The 24946-nt window shown below is 32.5% G+C and overlaps 3 protein-coding genes across 4 annotated transcripts; 2 read left to right on the top strand and 1 right to left on the bottom strand.

Moving 5' to 3' along the window:
* Positions 1 to 3265: 3265 nt before the first annotated feature.
* On the bottom strand, positions 3266 to 7172 carry LOC114375308 (G-type lectin S-receptor-like serine/threonine-protein kinase At4g27290). Its single transcript, XM_028333080.1, has 7 exons — positions 5736 to 7172; positions 5394 to 5516; positions 5122 to 5279; positions 4498 to 4708; positions 4144 to 4381; positions 3897 to 4047; positions 3266 to 3803 (listed from the first exon to the last, which is right to left on the bottom strand). The coding sequence occupies exons 1-7, from the start codon at positions 7021 to 7023 to the stop codon at positions 3495 to 3497; spliced, it is 2478 nt and encodes an 825-aa protein (XP_028188881.1). The 5' UTR covers positions 7024 to 7172; the 3' UTR covers positions 3266 to 3494.
* A 5939-nt stretch (positions 7173 to 13111) lies between these two features.
* Positions 13112 to 17354, top strand: LOC114375399 (G-type lectin S-receptor-like serine/threonine-protein kinase At4g27290). 2 transcript variants are annotated; one of them, XM_028333172.1, is made up of 7 exons: positions 13112 to 14488; positions 14806 to 14940; positions 15377 to 15501; positions 15580 to 15790; positions 15945 to 16182; positions 16472 to 16622; positions 16746 to 17354. In XM_028333172.1, exons 1-7 carry the CDS (start codon positions 13195 to 13197, stop codon positions 17028 to 17030), a joined length of 2439 nt encoding a protein of 812 aa, XP_028188973.1. In that variant the 5' UTR covers positions 13112 to 13194; the 3' UTR covers positions 17031 to 17354. The 2 variants fall into 2 exon arrangements, with proteins under 2 accessions (XP_028188973.1, XP_028188972.1); XM_028333171.1 differs by having other exon boundaries at positions 15371 to 15501.
* A 5007-nt stretch (positions 17355 to 22361) lies between these two features.
* On the top strand, positions 22362 to 23773 carry LOC114377525 (receptor-like serine/threonine-protein kinase SD1-7). Its single transcript, XM_028336073.1, has one exon. It carries the CDS (start codon positions 22367 to 22369, stop codon positions 23687 to 23689), a length of 1323 nt encoding a protein of 440 aa, XP_028191874.1. The 5' UTR covers positions 22362 to 22366; the 3' UTR covers positions 23690 to 23773.
* Positions 23774 to 24946: the final 1173 nt, after the last annotated feature.

The raw sequence follows: 24946 nt of genomic DNA, 5'->3' as shown, positions 1-24946 counted from the left end.
AAAATTGTTTTATCCTCCTCTTAATGTATTGAATTTGTCTTATACAAATAAATATTATCTAAATTGAGAATAAAAATACTATTAAGAAATTTATAATTATTTAATTAATTGAGTTAGATGTGATTAATGTGATAACTAAATTAAGAAATGGAAGGGAATTGACGAAGATAGAGAGCTAGTATTCATAAATTTTTACATACAATAACTAAATTAAAAATATGCAATATATTTGAAACAAAGTACACAACCGACAACCCGCACGAGAATATAATTGAAGAACACGAACCACGTATTTGATCAGTAAGCCAAACGACTCGTATATACCTATGAATCTCCATTCTTGACACACCAACGTCAACGGCTCAAAAAGTCCAAATTTGTGAGCTGACGATTTCCGTCCTCACACGTGTTTTCCTCCTTGTGCCGCTTTCGTTTTATTTTCTCAAATACATATTTCCACGATTATTAAACATAATCATTAAAAATATTTTTCTTAAAAATCAAAAAGTGATTTTGATCGATCACGCAAATTACTTCATCTTGTGAAGTAGCGTTAAGTGTAAGATTATATATATGGTCGAATCATGATGGGTCTAGCAGGGTTAATTAAATAAAGATTGTTTCTCAAGATATCCCGCATCATCACGTGATTCTAATGAAATGAAATATTACTATTAGCAGTACTGCAAAAGAATATAAAAAGAATATGAGGAAAGAGATGCCCTTATCCCCGGGCAACGGATCAAAGGGATAGCTTGATCGATGTAAAAAAGAATTCCTCTCATCATCTCAAGTGTTGGAAAGTTTGTTTCCACTTGTGTAGTTGTATGTATCAGTATCAAGTAACATGCAGATTAAAGAATGCCGTTAATATATATTGCGTTTAGATTGAAAATGACACTTTCCATGCATCTAGAAAGTGGTATACAAAAAATGGGGAAGTGGATAATGAAGTACGACTCAGCATCAAAGTACCACGCAAGCTTGTAATCTCAATGGACACTAGACAGTAAATTCTATATGATATGATTGAAGATGATAAGATTAAATCTTTTACTTTTTCTGCAAAAGTGGATTTTTCGGGAGCTTATTACTTTCGTTTTTAGATCGTAAAGCAATTCTTTTGGAACCTTACTAGTCTATTTGGTAATTAAGGAAGTGGTAGAGAAATAGAAAAGAGAAAGATAACGAAGGTTGCTAGCTTGATGAAATTGCTTTACAAAAGGCGTACGTGTATAACAATATATTCTCTCGCAGTTAATTAAAACAGTTAGAAATGTATATAATGAAAAAAATTCATCAATTTTTAAACAATTGATGGTTACTATCAACAACGAATTACTATCTTGTAATTTTTTTTTCTTAATTTTCTCTTCTCTATTTCTTCTGTAAATCAAACACCTCTAAAATTGATCTTATTTCTCAGTTGTCACAATTTTTTTCTTCACTATTTTAATCTCTGATATTTCTTTCCCTCCTTATGATTATACATAAAATCATATTCACCTTCATCAACAACCTGATCAAGATTTCATATTCTTGTAGGTGTGTACAACAAATTTCAGGAAGAGGGCTAAATGGTGGAATGCTATTCTAAAGATGAAATGAAACAAGTTAGTGAAGAAGTAAGTAGGAGGCAATGACAATTAATACTAGAAAAATGCTAGTTGGGTATCCATGCACATAGAAGCGTGGGACGAGCATTATCTTGAACTATAATATTTATTTAGTAAGGGGAGAAAGGGACGGGGCTTGTAATGTAACAACTAACAAGCCAACAAAGTGAAGGGCATGAGGATCCGTACAATGATGAGCCACGGCTGACAGCTGTGCTGTGCAGAAAATGATGGACTCGAAACTGTTTTATTGTTAAGAAGGCTAAGATCAAGTGATAAAAAGGTTCCTCATTGGGGATGCAACGACCCTACGCAATTTTTGGACCACTTGGTGTCAATAACCATTTTTGGCCCATAGTTTCAATCTTAGTAGGGGCTCTAGCAATATGGGCTTGGCGTCTTGACTTGCAGGCCCTCTTCTAAGGGAAAGAATTTAGTTCACAAACTTTCCCTGTAAATATTGGATCCCAGTAAAAAGAATGAACTCATCAAGTCATCCCTGTAAATATAGGATCCTCTGGCTTCTTTTTGTGTTTCCATTATTGGCTGTTAACTTGAACCAAGTCCTGAAGTCGCTAGTGATTGATTGAGTTATGTCCGTGTATCTAGCTGGAATTATTAAGGATAAGAAAAGTGTTGAGAACAAATCTTGCTTTATTATATCTGATAGATTTTCTATATACATAATTGACAGTATGAATATGCTAAGATACAGTTGAATAACTCAACTGCTTAACTAACTCCAAATTGTAACAGTTTAACTAACACTAATACTCCTCAAGTTGGGAATTCCAGGTCTAAAATTTCCAGATTGGATATGAGAGGCGGAAAAACAGTAGCTGCTAGAGGTTTGCTGAAGACATCCGCGAGTTGATGGGCTGAGTTAACATTTCAACTTGGAGGATTGAACAGTTTCTTGAATGAAATGACAGTCAATATCTATATGCTTAGGCAGTTCATTTCATTTTTATCGGCCCAATGCTTAGAGAGTTCATGGAGGCCATGTGGATAGTTGATTGGTTGTCACAAAAACCATAGAGGAAGAAACTGAAAGTTCAAAATTTGAGGAAAGTCTTTGTAGCCAAATGACTTCACTTGCTATAATTGCAAGTGCCCAGCATTCACTTAGATTCAGTTGATAATCTAGAAACAGTAGGCTGTTTCTTTGATTTCCATGAAATCAAGGCATCTCTCAAGAAAACACAATCCAGTGGTTGACCACCTAGTATCAATACAACTCCCCCAATCTGCATCAGCAAAGCTGACAGATGAAGTTGGTTCACTTTTGTTTATATATATATTTTTTGGTAAATGGAATTAATTTTAAGTGTATAACATAGAAAACTTGTAAATACATATTTATACATAAATACCAACATTTTCTGAGTTATTATACACTTCAAATCAATTCCATTTACAATAAAAAAGTTAAACATCTTTACCTTTTACAAAATTAATTTTACTGATGATAGAATGAATTCTAAGAATCTAAAACCTAAAACAAACTACCTAAGCCCATGCTAAACTTATAATTTGTCCCAAAAAAGAAAAAGGTTTGCTAAACCTTTAACGATACAGTTGTAGAAGAGTTGAACAGATGTGAGTTGCTTTAAGGTCGTTACTTGTTGTTTTACTTTTGGGAGGGAATGGAGAACCAATTAATCACTTTGCCTTGAGAATGAGTTTGCGTAACTGATGTGACTGATCAGACACTTAGCCAAAAAGAAAAATAGTAACATTCTCATCACAGAGCCTACAACAAAAACAAGTCTAAGCGTGATGATTCCCAGTATCTGCTTTTGAATCAGAATGCAGAATGCCATGCATATTTATGTTCCATGGGTTAATGGCAGAGACATGTTCCTAAGGAGTCATTAGTCAACGACCCTCTACTAAAGTAACAGTTATGTCATTGGAACCAGAGTTCAGTCCACCACGTGATGATGAATTTGTCCCAGAGAAAAATCTCTCGGAATATAATCCTGGCCTTCCAGGTTGGGGGACCAACACACTCTCACTGTCGAACATCAAAAGCACTGATGACATTGTTGGCCTATCTTCTGGGTGCTGTTGAATGCATGACAGACCCACTTGAATACACCTTAGAGCTTCAGATGTAGGAAACTGATTCTCAAGCAATGCATCCATCAGCTCCAAGGCCCTATCTTCATTCCATAGCTTCCATGCCTAGCACATAATGCAAGTTATTCATTTAATGAGATTATGATATGCAAAATTCAATGTACGAATTACAAGAAGAAAAAAAATCATTATACTCACATGGCCTAGGAGATTCAGTTTGTGATCTGGGTGAATAAATCCTTTGTTTTTCTTGCCACTCAACAGCTCCAAGAGTAAAACCCCAAAGCTATAAACATCTGATTTGAAAGAGAAGTGTCCATCTATTGCATACTCTGGGGACATATATCCACTGTAACAATGGCAAAGGGTAAAATGATTTTAGCAGTTAAGTTCAGAAAAGCTGTGGAAAGTTAAAAGTCATATGCCATTGTGTCTTTGTGCTTACTAGGTTCCCACTATTCTCTTGGTCTTTGCTTCAGTTTGATCACCCCCAAACATTCTTGCCATTCCAAAGTCAGAAATTTTTGGGTTCATTTCACCATCTAAAAGAACATTGCTTGCTTTCAGGTCTCTATGGATTATTCTCAATCTTGAATCTCTGTGAAGGTAGAGAAGTCCCCGAGCAATGCCGATAATTATGTCTAGCCTCTTTTGCCAACTGAGCACAGAACGCTTGGTTTCATCTGATTAAGAATATTGCTAGTGTTATACAGTATATTTTGATCAAGTGAAACGTGTTTACTCAAAAAGTATGTGTTTCTATGTGTAGATGTGATTGTGGAGTAGTTGAGAAACCAACCAAATAATAAGGAGTCCAAGCTTCTGTTTGGCATGTATTCGTAGACCAACATTTTATCTTCTCCATGAATGCAACATCCCAGAAGCTTGACAAGATTTCGATGCTGAAGTTGGGAGATCAAAATGACCTCATTCTTGAACTCCTGCAGGCCTTGTCCAGAATTCTCTGACAGCCTCTTCACAGCTATTTCCTGTCCTGATGGAAGTTGACCCTACAAAATCCAACAGAGCCAAGATATTATCATTGTTGTTGTAAAACTGAGATGGAAAATAGCTTTTCTTGCAGGAGAACAGAATCGACAAGCTTGTTTGCTTGGTAAATGGAAAGTTTGACGGTCACTTTGAATATTTGGACTGATCTACTATTAGAAGATGACAATGAGTTTTATCAGAAAAGTTAACTTTTATTGAAAGAACATAATACTATTTTGAAGAGCATTTAGATATCTCAGATGGTGAAGTTATATAGACCGAAGAAATGAAAGTTCATTGTTTAAATGGGTTAAAACTTGAAATGGGCTTTTTCCTACTGTCCAATCTGCAGGGCAGTTGTTAGAGACTAGTATGCAGCAATGATTGAAATATCATTTTCTTTCTAATTAACTACAAAGAGAGAGTAATTTACTTTGTATACATGACCAAATCCTCCTTCTCCAATCTTGTTGTAAAGAGAGAAATTCTCGGTTGCGGCTTCAATTATGGCAATCTCAAACAATGGGAGTTTAAATTCATTTCTTTCACTCCTAGCTCTGCCAACACTAAACTGACTATCTGTCTCTTTGGCTGCTTACAGAGGCAAAGAGCCAAGGATTAATCAGTAATCTAATAAACGGACACTATGGTTTAAAAAGTACAATAGATCTATCTTCTCAAACTATAACTACAAGATATATTTACCTCTTTTTCTTCTGCATTTCTTAATTATCAACCATAATGCTGATACAATAATTGTTGAACTTACAAATGCAGTCACAGGAAACAGTATGAGTTTTTTCCTTTTGTTTCCATCAACATTTGGACCTAACACCACAAATAAGGAGAAAATATACAACATATATATGAACGTATTTTAAGAAAAATCAAAACTGCATTTACTATAGAGAAACAAAGAATCTTTAATATGATAAATAAACTATTGTACTAAAATAGTATTTGTTGGCTTACTCAAAAACAAGTGAGCCATATTTCTGAAGACGGCTAAAATTGGACTAAAACATGACATGGATCGGGAGCATATACCTTTAATCTTCTTACCTACTTCTGAAGCTGGAACTCTTACGTAAAAATCTTCTCCATTCACAGAAACCTCTCTTATATCAAATAAATCCCCAAACCATACAATACAGCCTTTGCCGCTTGCATTTACATCTAGTTTGGCATAAGCAACACAAGAGCAGTTCATGGAGCATTCTGCCTCACAGTGATCACTGCTGATGGTGTAGTTTGTATGAAACTCAGCAGCATCTGGTAGTTTCATTCCTGTAAACTGCTTAAATGTGTCTCCATTGCTGAAAACCTGTGAATTCTTCCTAACACATCCACCTGACCACTCATTCTTCTCCCATTCTTGCGGAAGCTTAGGATCAAAACCCTTCAAACATTTGCAAACAGGGGAGCTTTTGATGTTACAAGAACCATATGCACCACAAAGGCCATAATCATCACAGCGGTCCCCTTGAACTGAGAATTCTGAGAACCAACTGGAATGATGATCATTCCATGAAAAATGCTGAATCAAACCAGACTGACTCAGCACAAATCTTGAAACAATGGTGTCTTTGGTCTCATAAGAGTAAGACACTTCATCAGAATCAAAAACAAAAATGGGTTTGAAAACTGGATTTGCACTGAGAACTGGATCACCTTTGAATTGTTGCCCATACCATGGTCCACTTCTGAAGACCTTCTTGTTTCCCTTGTGAAGAAAAAGCTGAGGAATCCCCCGGGGATCCACACCGTAAGTGTATTCACCTGAAGAAGGATTAGAAGAGCTTTTCCAGGAAGTCAAATGTCGGTTCAAGCCAGTTTTGAAGTTCCAACCAAGCTTCATTCCTGGTATCAATGTGTCAGATGGATAATCAAAACTCTCCCACAAATGTCCCTCATTTCCGTAGTCCTTCAACACAAAGTTTCCAGAGTCTAGAAGATGTGCCACTGGGTTTCTTGCAGGTCCAGATGAGTTTGAAGACCATACAACACTTCCTGTGTGGCTGAGAAGGATGAGCTTGCCATTGTTGCTGAATGTTAAGGAGCCACCAGAGTTAACTAATGGTTTGTCTCTATTTGCAACCCAAATAACTGTCTGTTTTGGGATATGCTTGTACCATATTCCAAGATAGATGTGAGTGGAATTGCCAGGACTGAAGAAACCCAGTTCAAAATTTTGGGAAGGTGAGACTAGTGTCTGGTAGCCACTGATGGTTTGTGGTGGAGTTATTGCATCCTCTGCTTCCAAAGCTGTAGGAAACAAGGATAGCAAATAGCAACAAGTAACAAGAAATAAAAGGGTGAACTCTGTTCTCTCCATGAGTCATTCGATCCTTTCACGTTACTACTTATTATAAAAGAAAACTTTGGTTCTTTAATCTGGCTAGCTGTTACCAAAATCTTATGTTGATCACTCTGTGTATTTAATTGCCCTGTTAAATTAAGCAAAGTAATTCTACAAATGGGAGCAGGTGTACCTTGAGGGGCCTGTTTTCTTTTTGAAAGGTCAGATTTAATGTTCTATTTTTTTAACCATCGTGTAACTGTTGTTAGAAATTCATGTTGTGTGATTTTATGTATTTCAAAGCTTCATGATTGTTTGGTGTTGGAACTTTTAAAGCCTTTATAAATTAATGTGTCATTGAACCTTGCAAGCAAATCAGTAAGAGGTTTGAAGTTGTGTATCTAATTGGTAAGAAATCAGGTTTATATCCTACAATATCGTGAGTTTGAATCTCTTGATGTGAGAACCCGTTAGTGGATAATTGTAAGTTGCTCTGTGAATTCAAATTTAATACAATGAAAATGTGCAAAATTTTAATGTAAAATAATCCATATATAATTACCGTGAAATATTGAAGAGTTAATTTTATGTCTATCGTATGTAACGTCAACTTTAGGCCATCAGACTCAACAACACCAACCTTTTATTGTTAGGACAACATTGGAGCTACACCAAGAACAAGGAGGAAAGATGGGGCAAATTTTGAAATTTGTTACCACAAATTCATCTTATTCGTGGCTTTTGCAGATCTTAATCATGCTCGATAACTAAATAGTACAAAATTTTAACGTGACATGTCAAGTGATAGGAACTGCAGAGACTCTAGGTCAATGAGTGCTGGAAGATGTTGATAGCAGCAAAGACTTTTTACCAAACTCTACCAATAAAGAAATATATAACCATCCTTTGGTTTCTAAATAATAGAATGTTGTAAGTCTCGATATCCTTACCCCACATTCAAAACTTGTTTGTTTCTTTTCCAGTGTCTCCCTTTCTCTGCATCTAGAATCTATATTTTCCATTAACTTGTGTAGGTGGTGACCAAAACGTCAAAAATTTGGGAATATTGAACGAGAGTTTCTTGGTATACGCAAATATTTTCACTACTACTCATGTACGTAGTATGTATGATGTGATGTAACCTTGTTAATAATATATTACTTTCTTCTGCCCATGCACAGAGTGAAGTGAAGAAACTTGATGTAATTTCATATGCTTGCAATTAATCGCATGACCGAAAATTGGATTAACTCAAACTCCTCTGCCATCAATCCGCTGCTCTCCATCTCTTTTATGTAAATGCTTCCTCTTTTTTTTTTTTTTTCTTTTTTTGTCAAGAGATCAATTGATCATTCACTAAAATGTATAACGGCACTTACACAAGCGTACTTGATGTTAATCAGAGTGCTACAATCAAGCACGCATGCATACTGAAAGCTAACAAGATAGCAATCTTGAAAATACAAATCCAAAAAACAGAAACATATAAAATACACATATAAAGAAACCTAGAAAGTACCATGAGCTTTTTCTTTTCTTTGTAATTCCTTCTGAACATGCACGCGCTCCACAATATCATATAAATTAAGACAACTTAAATATCATATAAATTAAGACAACTTAAATCCAATCTCTGATTGTTAGACCAACTGCAATATGGAACTCAAACTTCTTCATTGAAAGGAATAAATGTGTCATATAGAGATAAAACAGTGGGAATTTTTTTTAAGTGATCCTCTAGGCTGTTTTTTCCCCCTTCAAATCTGCTCATGATTTGAACCACTCATCATTCATCTTGGGCTTTGTACATCATTTGACTTGGGTCGAGTTTAATTGGAAAAAATGGATTTTAAGAAGCTGAGAGATTTGGATGGTGGAGTTGCTATTTAAACCTCTTTTTGCTATTCAAATTGAGAGATGTGTCCACAAACAATATTACTTTTGAGAGAGGATATTCGGTCACGAAAAACATCTGTTTGGTTTTGACGGAGCAGTATAATATTAGATTTTTAGACTTGAAAGTTCAAAGTTTCAACTTGCAAAGGTTAATTTTTTCGTCAAGAAATTTCTGAGAAGGACGATTTCATTTTTAAAAGTTAATGTAATATTTCATTTTTCATAAACTAATTTAAAAATGATTTTAAAAATGATTGTTATTTGTAAATAAATAGAGTTTTAGAAAAATGATGAGACTTTTATAATTAAATAAATAAAGAAAAATAAATGTATTAAAATGATGGTGTGAGAGAAAATAAAAAATGTATTTTATTTATTCATTTGATAGGAAAGAAAATAAAGTTTCTTTTTATAAAATAATAAAAATAAATAGAGTAAACAATAGGCTTTGAGTACCCTAGCTATAAATAGACGCAGATCAGTTTTCAAAATGATACTTTCTACCCCTCCTCTTCTTCTCAATTTAGTTTTTCTCTCTCTTCCTTTTAAAACCCTCTCTTTTTCTAGTATACCATCAAACCTATCTTAGAAAAACGATGATCTTGGACTCATTTACCATTGGATCATCGTAAAATTTAAGCATCAGGTTCAGAACTCATTTCCGAACATTCCCGTTGGAAATTATGAAAACATGTCGGAGCTGAGAGAAATACCCCGTGCATCGTAGCTTTTTCTTTTCCCATAGAAACCCAAAACTGTCTCAGTAAAACTACGATCCTGGATTCGTTAATCGTTGGATTGTCGTGAAATTTTGATATGTGGTTCGTGATTTATTTCCGCACATCTTCACCATTGGGATTTGCAAAAAAAAAAGTCTATAAAGGGAGAAATACTTATCGCACGTAGATAATGGAATGAAGGCTTCAATCATTTCTCTTTCTCTCTAACATTTGAGAACCCTATTAGAGTAGTCAAAGGAAAAACTTGAGGAATCTCATGAAATTGCTAGAGATACCGCTATTGCTGTCACAATTGGGGAGTATTGAGAACATGTGTAGAGATCCTTAGAGTATAAACTCAAATGAGTTTTTGAGTGTTTTTGCAAATTTTGATTTTATCCTTACATTTATAATTGTGAATTATATATGTTTGACAAACCAATTGATATCCTAATGAGAAGTTGCTGTGAAATTGATGTGTTCTTGTATTGAGTGTGAACCCTTAAAAAAATTGAGTTTTTTTTATTAACGCGAATTATATTCTAAATAATATTCTTTAATGATTTATTTTATACAAATTATTATCTTGTTCTAACTCTCCCACGATGATGATCAACATGTTATTTATATATATATATATATATATATATATATATATATATATATTGTAACATTAAAATAATAAATTAAAAAAAGTTGTAAAGTTAATGCCTAGTAGTAATTTCTTTTGATGTAATCTTAAATTAATTGTTATAGAAACTCTTTTGATTAAAAATAATATAGTTTGATTTACTCTCTCTCTCTCTCTCTCTCTCTCTATATATATATATATATATATATATATATATATATATATATATATATATATATATATATATATATATATATATATATATATATATATATATATATATATATATGTTGTGTCATGCAAATATTATTTCTGTGTTATGCATATATGAGTTATGAAGCGTGATAAATTATTAAATGAGATTATAATATTGTTATGAAGATTGAGTAGTGCAAAGTGAAATGTGTCAATTTGTGAAATACGTATAAACATGATATGGTTGATTGTGACATAATGAGATGTGAAATTGTGAACATGAGTTTTAGTTGTGAGTAAGTGTGTGGTTAACACTTGATGTGACATTACTTATGTCGTGAGTTGTGAATTGTATAATAACCCGACCAATGTTTATCTTGAAAAAAATGTTAATGCGCAGTGTTAAAGGGAAAGTGTAGGTTTCCTATTTAGGAACTAATGTTGAATCGTAGCGCAATTGTGTTGAATGTGTTTAAAACACAAGTCTGAGGTCATGTGTATTGAACATGTAAAAATTGTTTTAAGGTTGGACCTTAATTAGGAGGGAGATGCCCTGACGGACTTTTCAGAATGTAGGCCTTGAGGATAAATACATCTGGTTTGAGTGCTCTTTTAAGTCCGTGCCGATCGCACATGGTTGGAGCATTCTCGCAAAACAGCATGACCCTGACTGGTCTCCTTATGATTTTACTTAGTGAGAGTAATCTGACGTACTCATTTTGTGGTGTGTTTTGTTATGTACTCCTAAGTGTCCCAGGGTGGTTTTTCACTGACGTGGTATCACATTGCATATAGGCTTGGGTCTTAACATAACTGTTGCATAACACTTGCTAATTGTTTATTATGAAATTGATGTGTTATCATGTCTTGATCGGATTGTGTGATTCATGTGTAATGTGATTAATGATTGAAAAGTAAATTTTAAATGACAAAGTGGTAGAATTATGTGAGTTATGTTTAAGTAAGTTGTATCTCATTTTATATGATATGTACATCTAGTTGTCTTGTTTCTCTATTAGTTAGGAATGTGATAACTCACTCCCCATGTGCTATTTGTGTTTGGATCCTGTGATGATCTTGAACCTTGTGTTCGTGGGAGCAGATGATTAGGTAGATGACTATGAAAAACCTCATGCTAGAGGACACGGGAACACAATGCTCTGATAGGATTTGACATTGGGGTATAAGTTTCTATATTAATTGCATGAAGTCTTGGACAAACTTGTTTTGAGCCGAGATAATTTATTATTTATTTGGACAAATTTTATTTTAATGTTAGAAAAGTGAATGTGAGTCTTTTATCTTTTGAAAGACTTGTATTTAAATGTGTTTTAAAAAAATAATTAATTATAAATTCTTGTTTCTTTTATTTTATATATATATATATATATATATATATATATATATATATATATATATATATATATATATATATATATATATATATATATATAGTGTTACAACAAAAGTCTTCACGTGTCACATAACTGGCAAATCACCATTCAAGGGCTCTCAATATTAAAATCTTCTAACAACAACCAAACTACTCTTGTTTGAACCGTGTTACTTTCCTTCTTTCCTATCCCTGGTCTGTCCTCCGTAGTGGAATATACAATAAGACCATTAACAGAAATTGCTTATATTATATATGACTAGAAGCCTTATGTTTATTCAGAAGTTAAAGACCATCACTTATTAAAATGTTAGGATGTAAAATGCAAGTGCAGCTTTATGTAATTGAAATAGGTTTTCAAATTTGACGAGGAGGAGATTGAGAATGAAGAGAATTGTTATCATTATTTTTGCTCTTGCTTGTCTATCAATCCTTCAGAAAATGTCATATAGATACCCAAGAACTCATTTCTGCGGGACAAAATTTTTCGCTTGGATTCTTCACTCCAGGGACCTCCAAAAGCCGCTACGTAGGGATATATATGGTACAAGAATATTATGCCTCAAACCATAGTTTGGGTAGCAAACAGAGATAATCCACTTAATGACACGAGTGGAAATTTAACCATTGCTGCTGATGGTAATATTGTACTTTTTGATGGAGCACCTAAAAAAAATTGAAGTCGTGAGGGAAATAAAAGGGGATTACCCACTTAACAGGACAGATATGAATTGCACAACATTAACATGGAACTTATATGCCATTACCATTAATGCGACGAGATTGTTACAGTTTGTTAAATGGAACACTATGATAGCAGATTAGCAGGAACTTGTCATCCTACCAATTCTCTCACCTTAACTAAAAATCAAGGGATTGTAACGTATTAGAAGAGCTCTTTAACAACAAATTAGTTTTTTTTTTTTCAATTATTTCAGTAATTTATGATCGAAAGAAATCAGTTTGACTTTGACTGAGCGATAAAATATTAGATTATTACTTATTAGAATTCAAAGTTTCAAATTGCAAACGTTAATTTATTCCTTAAGAAATTTGAGAATAAGGCTTTTATTTTTAAAATATAAAGGTTTTCACCTGTCATATCTTTTTATAACTGGTAAATCACCATCTCAATATTAAAAACTTCCAAAAAAAAAAAATAAACTTCTCATGAACTTTGAACCGTGCCACTTCCATTCTTCCTCATCCCTGGTCTGACTTGGGGGATTTTATAATAAGAGATATTAACTGAAATTGCTTATATGACTGGAAACCTTTTGTTATTGAATTTTAAAGTAAAAAACATTCTATCTATGATAGGATGTAAAATGCAAGTGCAGATCTGTGTCTGTAATTGAAATTGGAGGTCAAATATGAGGAGGAGGAGAGTGAGAATGAACAAAATTGTTATTATTTTTGCTTGTCTATCAATGCTTCAGAAAATGGCATATGCAGCTGATGCCTTGACTCCAACATCCTCCATTAATGATGGCCAAGAACTAATTTCTGCTGGACAAAATTTTTCTCTAGGATTCTTCACACCAGGAATCTCCAAAAGCCGCTACGTAGGGATATGGTACAAGAATATTATGCCTCAAACCGTGGTTTGGGTAGCAAATAGAGATTACCCACTCAATGACTCAAGTGGAAACTTAACCATTGTTGCTGGGAATATTGTACTTTTTGATGGATCAGGTAACAGGATATGGTCTACAAATTCATCAAGATCATCAATTCAAGAACCAATGGCAAAACTGCTGGATTCTGGAAATTTAGTCTTGATGGATGGAAAGAGCAGTGATTCTGATAGTTACATATGGCAAAGCTTTGATTATCCAACAGATACAACGTTACCTGGCTTGAAATTGGGTTGGGACAAGACCTCAGGTCTCAACAGATATTTGACTTCTTGGAAAAGTGCTAATGACCCTTCTGCTGGAAGCTTTACTTACGGCTTTCACCATAACGAAATTACTGAGTTTGTATTGCGCCAGGGAATGAAAATCACATTCAGAAGTGGGATTTGGGATGGCACTCGTTTAAATTCAGATGATTGGATATTTAATGAAATTACAGCCTTCAGGCCAATAATTTCAGTAACTAGCACTGAGGCACTGTATTGGGATGAACCTGGAGATAGATTGTCAAGGTTTGTGATGAAAGATGATGGAATGCTTCAAAGGTATATATGGGACAACAAAGTTCTTAAGTGGATTGAGATGTATGAGGCAAGAAAAGATTTTTGTGATGACTATGGAGCATGTGGGGTGAATGGTATTTGCAATATTAAGGATGTTCCTGTTTACTGTGATTGCTTGAAAGGCTTCAAACCCAAATCACAGGAAGAATGGAATTCATTTAATCGGTCTGGTGGGTGCATCAGGAGAACACCCTTAAACTGCACACAAGGTGATAGGTTTCAGAAATTAAGTGCGATAAAACTACCCAAGTTGTTGCAATTTTGGACTAATAATAGCATGAATCTTGAAGAATGCAAGGTGGAGTGCTTGAAGAACTGTTCTTGCACCGCATATGCAAATTCTGCCATGAATGAAGGGCCTCATGGATGCTTTCTTTGGTTTGGGGACTTGATTGACATTAGGAAGCTTATAAATGAAGAGGCTGGACAACTTGATCTTTACATAAAGTTAGCCGCTTCAGAAATAGGTATGCATGGGTTCTGCACTGTCATAACATCTTCTTTATTAGTATGAAAGGGGAAGTTAAAATTCAGGAGTCTTTGCTCCCTTTCAGGTCTCTTTCTGACCATTTTTTCATCCTAATGTCATGAACTATGTGTTTTGACATGCTTTTTCTAGGCAAACAGCAATAACATATAGCGAAAAGACAATTAGACAAATCATTCATTCATTTGCACTCTAATAAAATGTATTCTTGATTAGGTTTTCTTCTATGTTTAAATCTGCATTCTCTTGAAGAAGTATATGTTCTAAAACTTTAGCATCTGCTTGATTTTTGTGAAGAGTCCACTGCTAATGCTATTAAAAGGAGAAAGATAGCACTGATTATTTCAGCATCTTTGGTGGCACTGCTGCTTTTGTGTATTATTTTGTACCTTTCTAAGAAGTATATAAAAGAGAGGACCACTACTGATTTGGGTAAGATTCTTAAGCAAGTTAACTTGTTTATTCATATTATGAGTTGTTCTCAACTGTTATTCTATCATCCAAGAGGCAAAAGAAGCTTCTCATATCTTTGGTGGACAGAGACCTGAATATTTGAGAAGAAAGAACATAAACTGCATTAATAGCTATAGTTTACTGTGTGAAAAACCTTATTTGTTTCAAGGTTCAAGTTGATAAATTCAGCCTAGAGTTCAGATGATCATCAGATCAATTAAGCCTAGCAATCTTTCGCATCATGTTTTTGCTGTTTCAAAGTTTAAATAGAGAGGTAAAACCAAATAGTCAGACTAAATAGTATATAACACATATGCATGCAATGGTTGAGTATGTTTATCTTTGATAAGTTACCAAGAAAATGGCTGGCTGTGATAGGTTCAAGCCATGTGAAAATTGTTTCTTCTAGTCGCAGGTAATAGAAATCATAATGAACATCAAGCATCGCCTCTTTTTCATATAGACACTATTCTGGCTGCTACAAACAATTTTTCTACTGCAAACAAGATTGGAGAAGGTGGTTTTGGCCCAGTATACAGGGTAAATGTTTTTTTTTTCTTTCCATGAAGAAGTGTTTTATTTTTCATCATCAGTTTTAAATGTGTCCTATAAAATCAGGGTAAATTGGCAGATGGACAAGAAATAGCTGTGAAAAGGCTATCAAAAACCTCAAAGCAAGGCATCTCAGAGTTTATGAATGAAGTTGGATTGGTAGCCAAACTCCAACACCGTAATCTTGTGAGTATTTTGGGAGGGTGCACTCAAGGAGATGAAAGAATGTTAGTCTATGAATACATGGCAAATAGTAGCTTGGACCACTTCATTTTTGGTAATACATCCAATGCAAAAACACTTTCCATAATTTCCCTTGCTTACAACTTGGAAAAGCTCTGCTAGAATATCACCCATTATGCTACTTCAATCTTTTGCTTCAGATAACCTATTCTGTAATGGCTAAACAAGTTCTCTCTGATCTTCCTCAGATCCTACACAAAGAAAATTTTTGAATTGGAGGAAACGGTATGAAATTATTATGGGGATTTCTCGGGGACTACTTTATCTCCATCAAGATTCAAAGTTAACCATTATTCACAGGGATCTAAAAACTAGTAACATTCTACTAGACAGCGAATTGAACCCCAAAATTTCTGATTTTGGTCTTGCCCACATCTTTGAAGGAGATCATTCTACAGTAACAACAAAAAGAATTGTTGGGACAGTGTAAGGCTGTAAGCTATGTGATGAATTTCTGTGATTTACTTAGTATAATATACATTTTTATAGTATAATTTATTTTTAAAAGGCTTACTTATGTTTTTAATTCTTCAAATGAGGGGGGATCTGTTTTTTTTTTTTTGTTTCCCAAATAAATTCGAAAAATGTTCTTTTTAGTCTTTCCTCCAAATAAAAATTTACATTTTTTAAACATACTCTAATTTGAGGGATTAAAAACATAATTAGGCCTTTTTGAAAATATTAAGTTCATGTTGTTTATTGTTTTTGTGTGTAGTGGTTATATGTCCCCCGAGTATGCAGCAAATGGGCTTCTTTCCCTAAAGTCTGATGTATTCAGCTTTGGAGTTATAGTGTTAGAGATACTAAGTGGCATCAGAAATAATAATTTCTACCATTCAGATCATGAGCGCAATCTGTTGGTGCAGGTAAGGTAACCATCCAAGTGTAATGCAATATTGACTTTTCTATAAAAGTCGCTCCTAATCTTTCTTTTTAATACACTAATTTGTTTCATATTACTAGTATTAACCTTCTCTTAAAATACCTAGGCATGGAGATTATGGAAAGAAGGTCGAGCTGTGGAATTCATGGATGCTAATTTAGACCTTGCAACTATTCGATCAGAATTACTAAGGTGTCTGCAAGTTGGTCTCTTGTGTGTGCAAAAGTTACCAAAAGACAGACCAACTATGTCATCTGTGGTTTTCATGTTGAGCAATGAAAGCATTACACTTGCCCAACCAAAGAAGCCTGAATTCATTGAAGAAGGATTAGAGTTTCCAGGGTACAGCAACAATTCTATGACTATTACTCTATTAGAAGCTCGAAATTAGTTGCTAACTTACAGGTTCCATTGCAATTGCTATTAGGCCGTTTCGGTAATATTTTGTGAAAGAGAACCAGATTTGGATGAAAGAAAGAGCATTGTAGTAGGTGATTACATAAAGGCCCTAGCCCTGCACAATAACTTTCTTTTCTTAGTTATATTCTTATTAAAGGATATTTGCACTATATAGGAAAATAAAATAGAAAACAAGGCAGTGAGTCTCCAAAATCTGAAATAGACTAATGTTGACATCCTGTAGTGCCTCAGGGGTTTGTGTTCTTGGATATTCCAGTGCTCAAAGATCTTCCTTCAACACTTCGAATTAGCGGAACTCCAATGCTCTTCTCTGCTCATTTTAAGGTCAATTTTTCTCGTTTTCATTATCTAACACAAAAAACTAGGATTAAAATGAGTAAACTCTTAAGTAATACTAGAACAGGGTTTTATTTAAATGATTTTTTTTTCTTAGTATCATAAGTTACACTTTCTTAGAAAAATATAATTCATTTTCGACCAAGATAATTTTCAGAAAAAAAATATTTTTTTGTCTATAAAAAGAACTAATGATATAATTTCTAGAATTTTTCAATTCATTTCTATTTTGATATTATAATTTAGATTTTATCTGTTTGTTTTGTTGTAAATTTCTTCCTTTGAGGTTGAGTATAAAATTTTATTTTATAAAAAAAACAATCCACATGATTCTATTTGTTTTATTTGTTAAGTATTTATGTGACTAAAAAAACAGGGATCAAATAAAATATTGTGGAATTTGTAGAGATTGAATAGAAAAGTCACGTAATATTGAGACCTGAATATATAGACTTTTTTTTTTTACATAAAGATACTTATTTCATTTCATTTAAAATGGGATAAAAGATACAATTTGGAATATGATGAAATGTATGAGAGCTAACATAGGACATTGAAGCTATTGCTAGTTTACGAACAACAATGGTGACATTCCTCTTTAGAAAGAAAACTCAGCATTGAGTTTGAATAATTTTGTAACATGAGTCTACAAGGAGAAATCTGTCTTGGCTGTTACACGTTGCTGCAGCTCATCCACCACTGGTTTGCAAATTGCAGTCGAATTCGATGATCATACTATGACAGCACAGCTCTTGAATCCATTTAAGACCCCATGCCTGGGCCTCTTTTGAATTCGGAGTGTGTGTCTTTGCTTGAATTCATGGCGTATATATGCACAGCCCAATGATGTTGAAACCTGCGCGAGAGGTTGATGACTTCGTTGTTGATGATGCGCATTCCTAGCACGACTCCATTCTTCATAATACTGAAGCGCGGAACATATAGAGATCTGCAATAGAATCTCTGCTGACTCCCAAAGTTTCTGGTTTCTCCTTTTCCAAATACACCATAAAATCATAGACATTCTTATTTTATGCTCAGGTTCAAGGGAATTAATAAGAAGATCAAAGACCAAGTCACGTATACCTTCTCTCTCTCAGCTGCTTCAATCTTAATTTTGCTGTAATAATAAGTGCAATAAAAAATAAAAATAAAATTAGCTACATACCCTCCGAAACTTGAGCTTATCTTTCATGGTAAGGAATTAGTCCCACTGATTTTCCTAAAAACATTACGATGATTGCATCCTGCCAAGGCACCTTAAGCGATTAAACCACTTGTTCATCAGTGTAAAAATCTGGCTTTAACTTGTTGCTCTCCTCGTACTCAATCTTAAATAGATCATGATCATGACTAATGAGATCAATATTTTCCTTCCTTTGGAATTGCATCTTTACCTGCTAAAACCTTATCTCAAAATGAAACTGAATTACAACTGATTCCCCAATCATCTGGTGGCTTGGCCGGGGGAGATTGGGAAAGCAAAACTCCCCCTAAGACTTCATATATATGCATTAAATAATATAACAATGAAGTTACCCCTTTAGGTTTCTGAAGATTTTTTTTTGAAACAAATATATGTTTGCATATAACAGATATGTAAAAGTTTTTTATAAACCAAGGATGGGTGAAACTTCACAACAAACACAAGAGATCCTAATTCGTTTGACACTACAAACGTCATTGATCCTAAGCCACATGGGCGGACCCAGACGAGAATGAGAGGGAGGGCCAATCACAAAAAATAAAATTCATCTAGTAATTATATTTCATCAATTTTTATATAAATTTTTTATAATTTGATGTTCAAATATGTTAAATATTTACATTAATAATCTATCAAAATACACAACATATTTCTTATATGTCATGAAAATAAATTAATAATCAAATTTATACTAATTTTTAATAATTTTCTTTTTGATGTATACTAACAAATAGTCAATAAATATTTTATCTTTCATCTTATTATGTTGTGTAGTATTTGATACCAAAACATTAAATATCATATTTAGAAATTCATTTTTTTAGTGTGGTGTTAGTGTCTTTGAACTTTTGTTTCTTATCAAGGTTGCAATCGCAACTCATTCATTATTACAATGACTTTCATAATTTGAAAATTATAATATTTTTTAATCAATCCAATAACACTTGTTTATGTGAGATTCTTTCAATGACAATAAATAGAGTTTGTCAATTAGATATTAAAAAAAACTAATTATATAATAAGTAAAATTTGATAAAATATAACATTTAGATAAAATTTCTTTAAAAAATAAAACTATTGTTGATTTTATAATTTAAAAAAGTTTAAGAGATAAAAATTAATTATATAATAAGTAAAATTTGATAAAACAAAATATTGAGAAAAGGTTTCTTAAAAAAAGATTATTATTAATTTTATAATCTAAAAGAAGTTAAGAGATAAAAAATAATTTTATAATAAAAAATTATATTCAATTTCAAATCAAAATTTTAATTATTAAAGGGGTCTAACTTAATTAGTTCAGCAAGATGAATAAGTCTTATAAATTTTTTTAGTACCATCTTTGACTCATACTAATAAAAAAATCAAATTTTTACTTAATAAAAAGTATATTTTTTTATAGTAAATAAATAATAATCTATTTTTTAAAATGAAAAAAAAAAATCAGGAGGCCAAGGCCCCCCTCCCCATATGGTAGGTCCGTCCCTGCTAAGCCACCCACCTTGAAAATATCATTGATAAAAAAAAGATAAAAGGAAAATACAAAATAAGCATGAGGGATAAAATTAAAGTTGTGCATATTTATCGGAATTAAAACTAAATAAGAAAAAACATGATTGATTTAACACATTATAGAACAAATTAAAATTAATTATATATAAGTCAAGAAATATTACATCACAACAAAATATTTAACATATAAGTGTAAATATTTTTATTATTAGTATACTATTTAAAACATTACATATTATAAATATTACAAAAATTACATTGGAAAACAACATATTCAAAATATAAATATTTTTACTAATACTGTAATATATAAAATATTACCAATTAAAATTATTACAATTTTTAGGTCACATATTTTGTGTGATTGATTAAATAACATACAACTTTGTGAAGATTTCTCAATATATGACTGGATTATATTTTTGGAGTTGAGGAAATATATATATGACCGAAAATAAATATGAGAAACTTTAATATGCATTCATATAGAACTAAGACAAGAAATTAACAATAGCCTTTTAAAGAAGAATAAATTAAATGTACGTACAGTTATTAAAGTTGTCAACACATACTATAAATGAAGACAAACAAACTATTGACTATATATCACATTACATTTAATGAAAATTGTGTTATATGTTTATAATAGTATCTCATTCGTGCCCTGTAGTAATTATATGCATTATAATTACAATATACTTATAATATATATATATATATATATATATATATATATATATATATATATAATATTTGTATACTTAGTTTTATAACCTAATACAATGAATTTGACGGTATTAATTAAGTTGTCATCCTCATTCCACCTTCGTCAAATTTGACAGTCAATTTCAATAACAAATCTTTTTTATTGGGACTATTGACACTTAATTTTACAACCTAATTCAGTGAGAAGGTTTGACTTTTGATCAATCTATCTAAAGTGTACAATTGAAAACTTTCCTCTGTCATGAGTTACTTTTTAGTTTTTTTTAATTATAATATATTTTAACAATAATTAATTATATATATAATTGATTATTGAAATCATCTGATTTTCACACCGTCTAAAACACACTGTAACAACAATGATAGATTGTACATATAATTAATTATTGGAATAATCTAATCTTCAAAGTGACTCTTTAACCGGTCTAGTTGAGGATTTTTTCCTTTATTTCTGTGCACCTATTTGAATATTTTAATTGAGATTTTGTACTTGGTTTGATGTTAAAATTTTAAATTTTAATTGTTTTTTAAGTTTATCAAATGAGCTAATCTATATGTATAAGCTTTTTTATATCATATATATATAATAAGTATATTGTAATTATTAATTACTGTTATATTAATAATATTAAAAAATTGAATACCTTTGAAATGTTCAATAAATTATTTCTAATTTTAATACTAATTAATTTTCTATAATATTAAAATTAGAAATGATTTATTAAACATTTTAAACCTATTTAATATTATTAATATAACAATAATTATAATTACAACATACTTATAATATATATATATATATATATATATATATATATATATATATATAATATACTTATAATAAAGACAAACAAACTATTGATTATATAACATACTACATTTAAAAAAAGTTAAGTTATGTTCTATGTTTATGGTATAGTATCTCATTTGTACCAAGTAGTAAATAATATACTTATAATATATATATATATATATATATATATATATATATATATATATATTAAGTATACTATATTTTTTTATAAGTATATTATTTATAATGTATATATTTACTACAGGATACGGATGAGATACTGCTATAAACATATAATACTACTTTCATTAAATATAGTGTGTTATATAGTCAATAGTTTGTTTGTCTTCATTTATAGAATGTGCTGACAACTTTAATTACTGATTTTTATTGTATGTACTTTGAAGATTAGATATGATTATTTTAATAATTAATTATATGTATAATCTACTATTGTTGTTACATGGTGTTTGAGGTGGTGTGAAAATTAAATCATTTTAACAATCAATTATATGTATAATTGATATTGTAAAAATTGATTATAATCAGAAGAAGAAAAAAATTACAAAGTAACACATAGCAAAGGAGGAGAGTTTTCAATTGTATACTTAACAAATAGACTCAAAAGTGAAAACCTTTCTCACTTTAGTAGGTTGTACAATTAAGTGTCAGTATATAATCTCAATCTAAAAGCTGTGTTTGTTTGTCAAATCTGATGAAGAGGGGAATGAGGATGAACAAAGTTGTTACCATTATTTTTGCTTTAGTTTGTCAACCAATCCTTCAGAAAGCGTCATATGCAGGTGCTGCCTTGACCCAAACATCATCCATTACAGATGGCCAAGAACTCATTTCTGCTAGACAAATCTTTTCTCTTGGATTCTTCACTCCAAGAAGATCCAGCAGCCGCTACATAGGGATATGGTACAAGAACGTCAAACCTCAAACCGTGGTTTGGGTGGCAAACAGAGATAACCCACTTAATGACATAAGTGGAAATTTAACCATTGCTGCAGATGGGAACATTGTACTTTTTGATGGAGCAGGTAATAGAATATGGTCTACAAATATATATAGATCAATCGAAAGACCAATTGCAAAGTTGTTGGATTCAGGAAATTTAGTGTTGATGGATGCAAAGCATTGTGATTCTGATACATACATATGGCAAAGCTTTGATTACCCAACAGATACAATGTTACCTGGCATGAAATTGGGTTGGGATAAGACCTCAGATCTCAACAGATGTTTGACTTCTTGGAAGACTGCTAAAGACCCCTCTCCTGGAAGCTTTACTTACAGCTTCCTCCATATCGAATTTCCCGAGTTTTTAATCCGCCAGGGAATGGATATTACATTCAGAAGTGGGATTTGGGATGGCACTCGTTTTAATTCAGATGATTGGTTATTCAATGAAATTACAGCCTTCAGGCCACACATTTCAGTGTCTAGCAATGAGGTAGTGTATTGGGATGAGCCTGGAGATAGATTGTCAAGGTTTGTGATGAGGGGTGATGGACTGCTTCAAAGATATATATGGGACAACAAAACTCTAATGTGGATTGAGATGTATGAGATAAGAAAAGACTTTTGTGACAATTATGGAGTATGTGGGGTGAACGGTGTTTGCAATATTGAGGATGTGCCTGTTTACTGTGATTGCTTGAAAGGCTTCATACCATGTTCACAGGAAGAATGGGATTCATTTAACAGGTCTGGTGGGTGCATCAGGAGAACACCATTAAATTGCACACAAGATGACGGGTTTCAGAAGTTAAGCTGGGTAAAACTACCCATGCCATTGCAATTTTGTACTAATAATAGCATGAGTATTGAAGAATGTAGGGTGGAGTGCTTGAAGAACTGTTCATGCACCGCATATGCAAATTCGGCCATGAATGGAGGGCCACATGGCTGCTTGCTTTGGTTTGGGGACTTGATTGACATTAGGCAGCTTATAAATGAAAAGGGTGAACAACTTGACCTTTATGTAAGGTTAGCCGCTTCAGAAATAGGTATGCATGGGTTCTGCTTTAACATGGCATGTAATGTTTAACTTCATATTATGTCTCTATATATTAATATAGAACTTAGAAGTCTGTGCTGTGTTCCCTTTCAGGTCTCTTTCTGACCTTTTTTTTTCATCCTAATGTCACGATTAATCTGAACTATTTGTTTGACATGCTTTTTTCTAGGCAAACTGCTGCAACATATAGTGAAGATAGACAAATCATTCATTCATTGGCATTTTGATAAAATGTATTCTTGATTAGGTTTTCTTTTATGTTTACATCTGCGTTCTCTTGAAGAAATATGTGTTTTAAAACTTTACCATCTGCTTGATTCTTGTTAAGAGGCCATTGCTAAAGCTAGTAAAAGGAGAAAGATAGCACTGATTATTTCAGCATCATCTTTGGCACTGCTGCTTTTGTGTATTATTTTCTACCTTTGTAAGTATATAAAACCGAGGACCGCTACTGATTTGGGTAAGATTCTTAAGCAATTCAACTTGTTCAATTATTTATATTATGAGTTGTTCTCAACACTGATTCTTCCATCCCAGACCCACCCTTCTCATATCTTTGGTGGGCTTTGGAAATGTATATTTGAGAAGAGCATAAGCTGCATTAATAGCTATAGTTTACTGTGAGAAATTAGCATTTTTGTTTCAAGCATAGTTATTAGAATTTCACGATTCATGATTCGAATCTTACAATTCGGCAACCTACCTATTTGTATCATTAGATGAATTTTAAATAACTTTGTATCTTGCTATACATGAATGAATCTATGCAATTCAATATTATCGATACGATAACATGATTCAATGATTCATTATATTTTTTTTATAACTTTTCTTTCACCATTTTTCCTGAAAAATATCCAAAATTTATATAAACTTAAATTATTAAATGAAAAGGAATTAAAGGAACTCTTCTAAACTTATTCTATTCTATTATTCTACTACTTTATTTGTCATTCACTCATTCAATTATGTTGGAAAAAACCACCTAAATTGTGGTTATCTCTAGATAGAGGAGGTGTTGAAAGCCCCACATGATGGGTAACTGTGGGCAAAAAAGAAACATGTTAAAGTCTCACATTGACTAAAAATCATGTTGAGATAGATTATTTAAGTGGGAAATAATTCTCAACTTATAAGTCGGTTGTGTAGAGTTGAATTAGATACATAACTCATTTCTGGCATGGTATCAAAATTTATCCTAGGCTCATTGATGGGTCTCTTGTGTTTGTCACGCTAGAGGCAGATAGTTTTGAGTGTGCGGGAGGATGTTGGAAAAAGCCACCTAAA

The sequence above is a fragment of the Glycine soja genome, chromosome 11 (genome assembly GCF_004193775.1).
Source record: "Glycine soja cultivar W05 chromosome 11, ASM419377v2, whole genome shotgun sequence".
Classification (NCBI taxonomy): domain Eukaryota; kingdom Viridiplantae; phylum Streptophyta; class Magnoliopsida; order Fabales; family Fabaceae; genus Glycine; species Glycine soja.
Note: the sequence above shows the minus strand (reverse complement) of the source record. Positions and strands in the feature narration are given on the sequence as shown.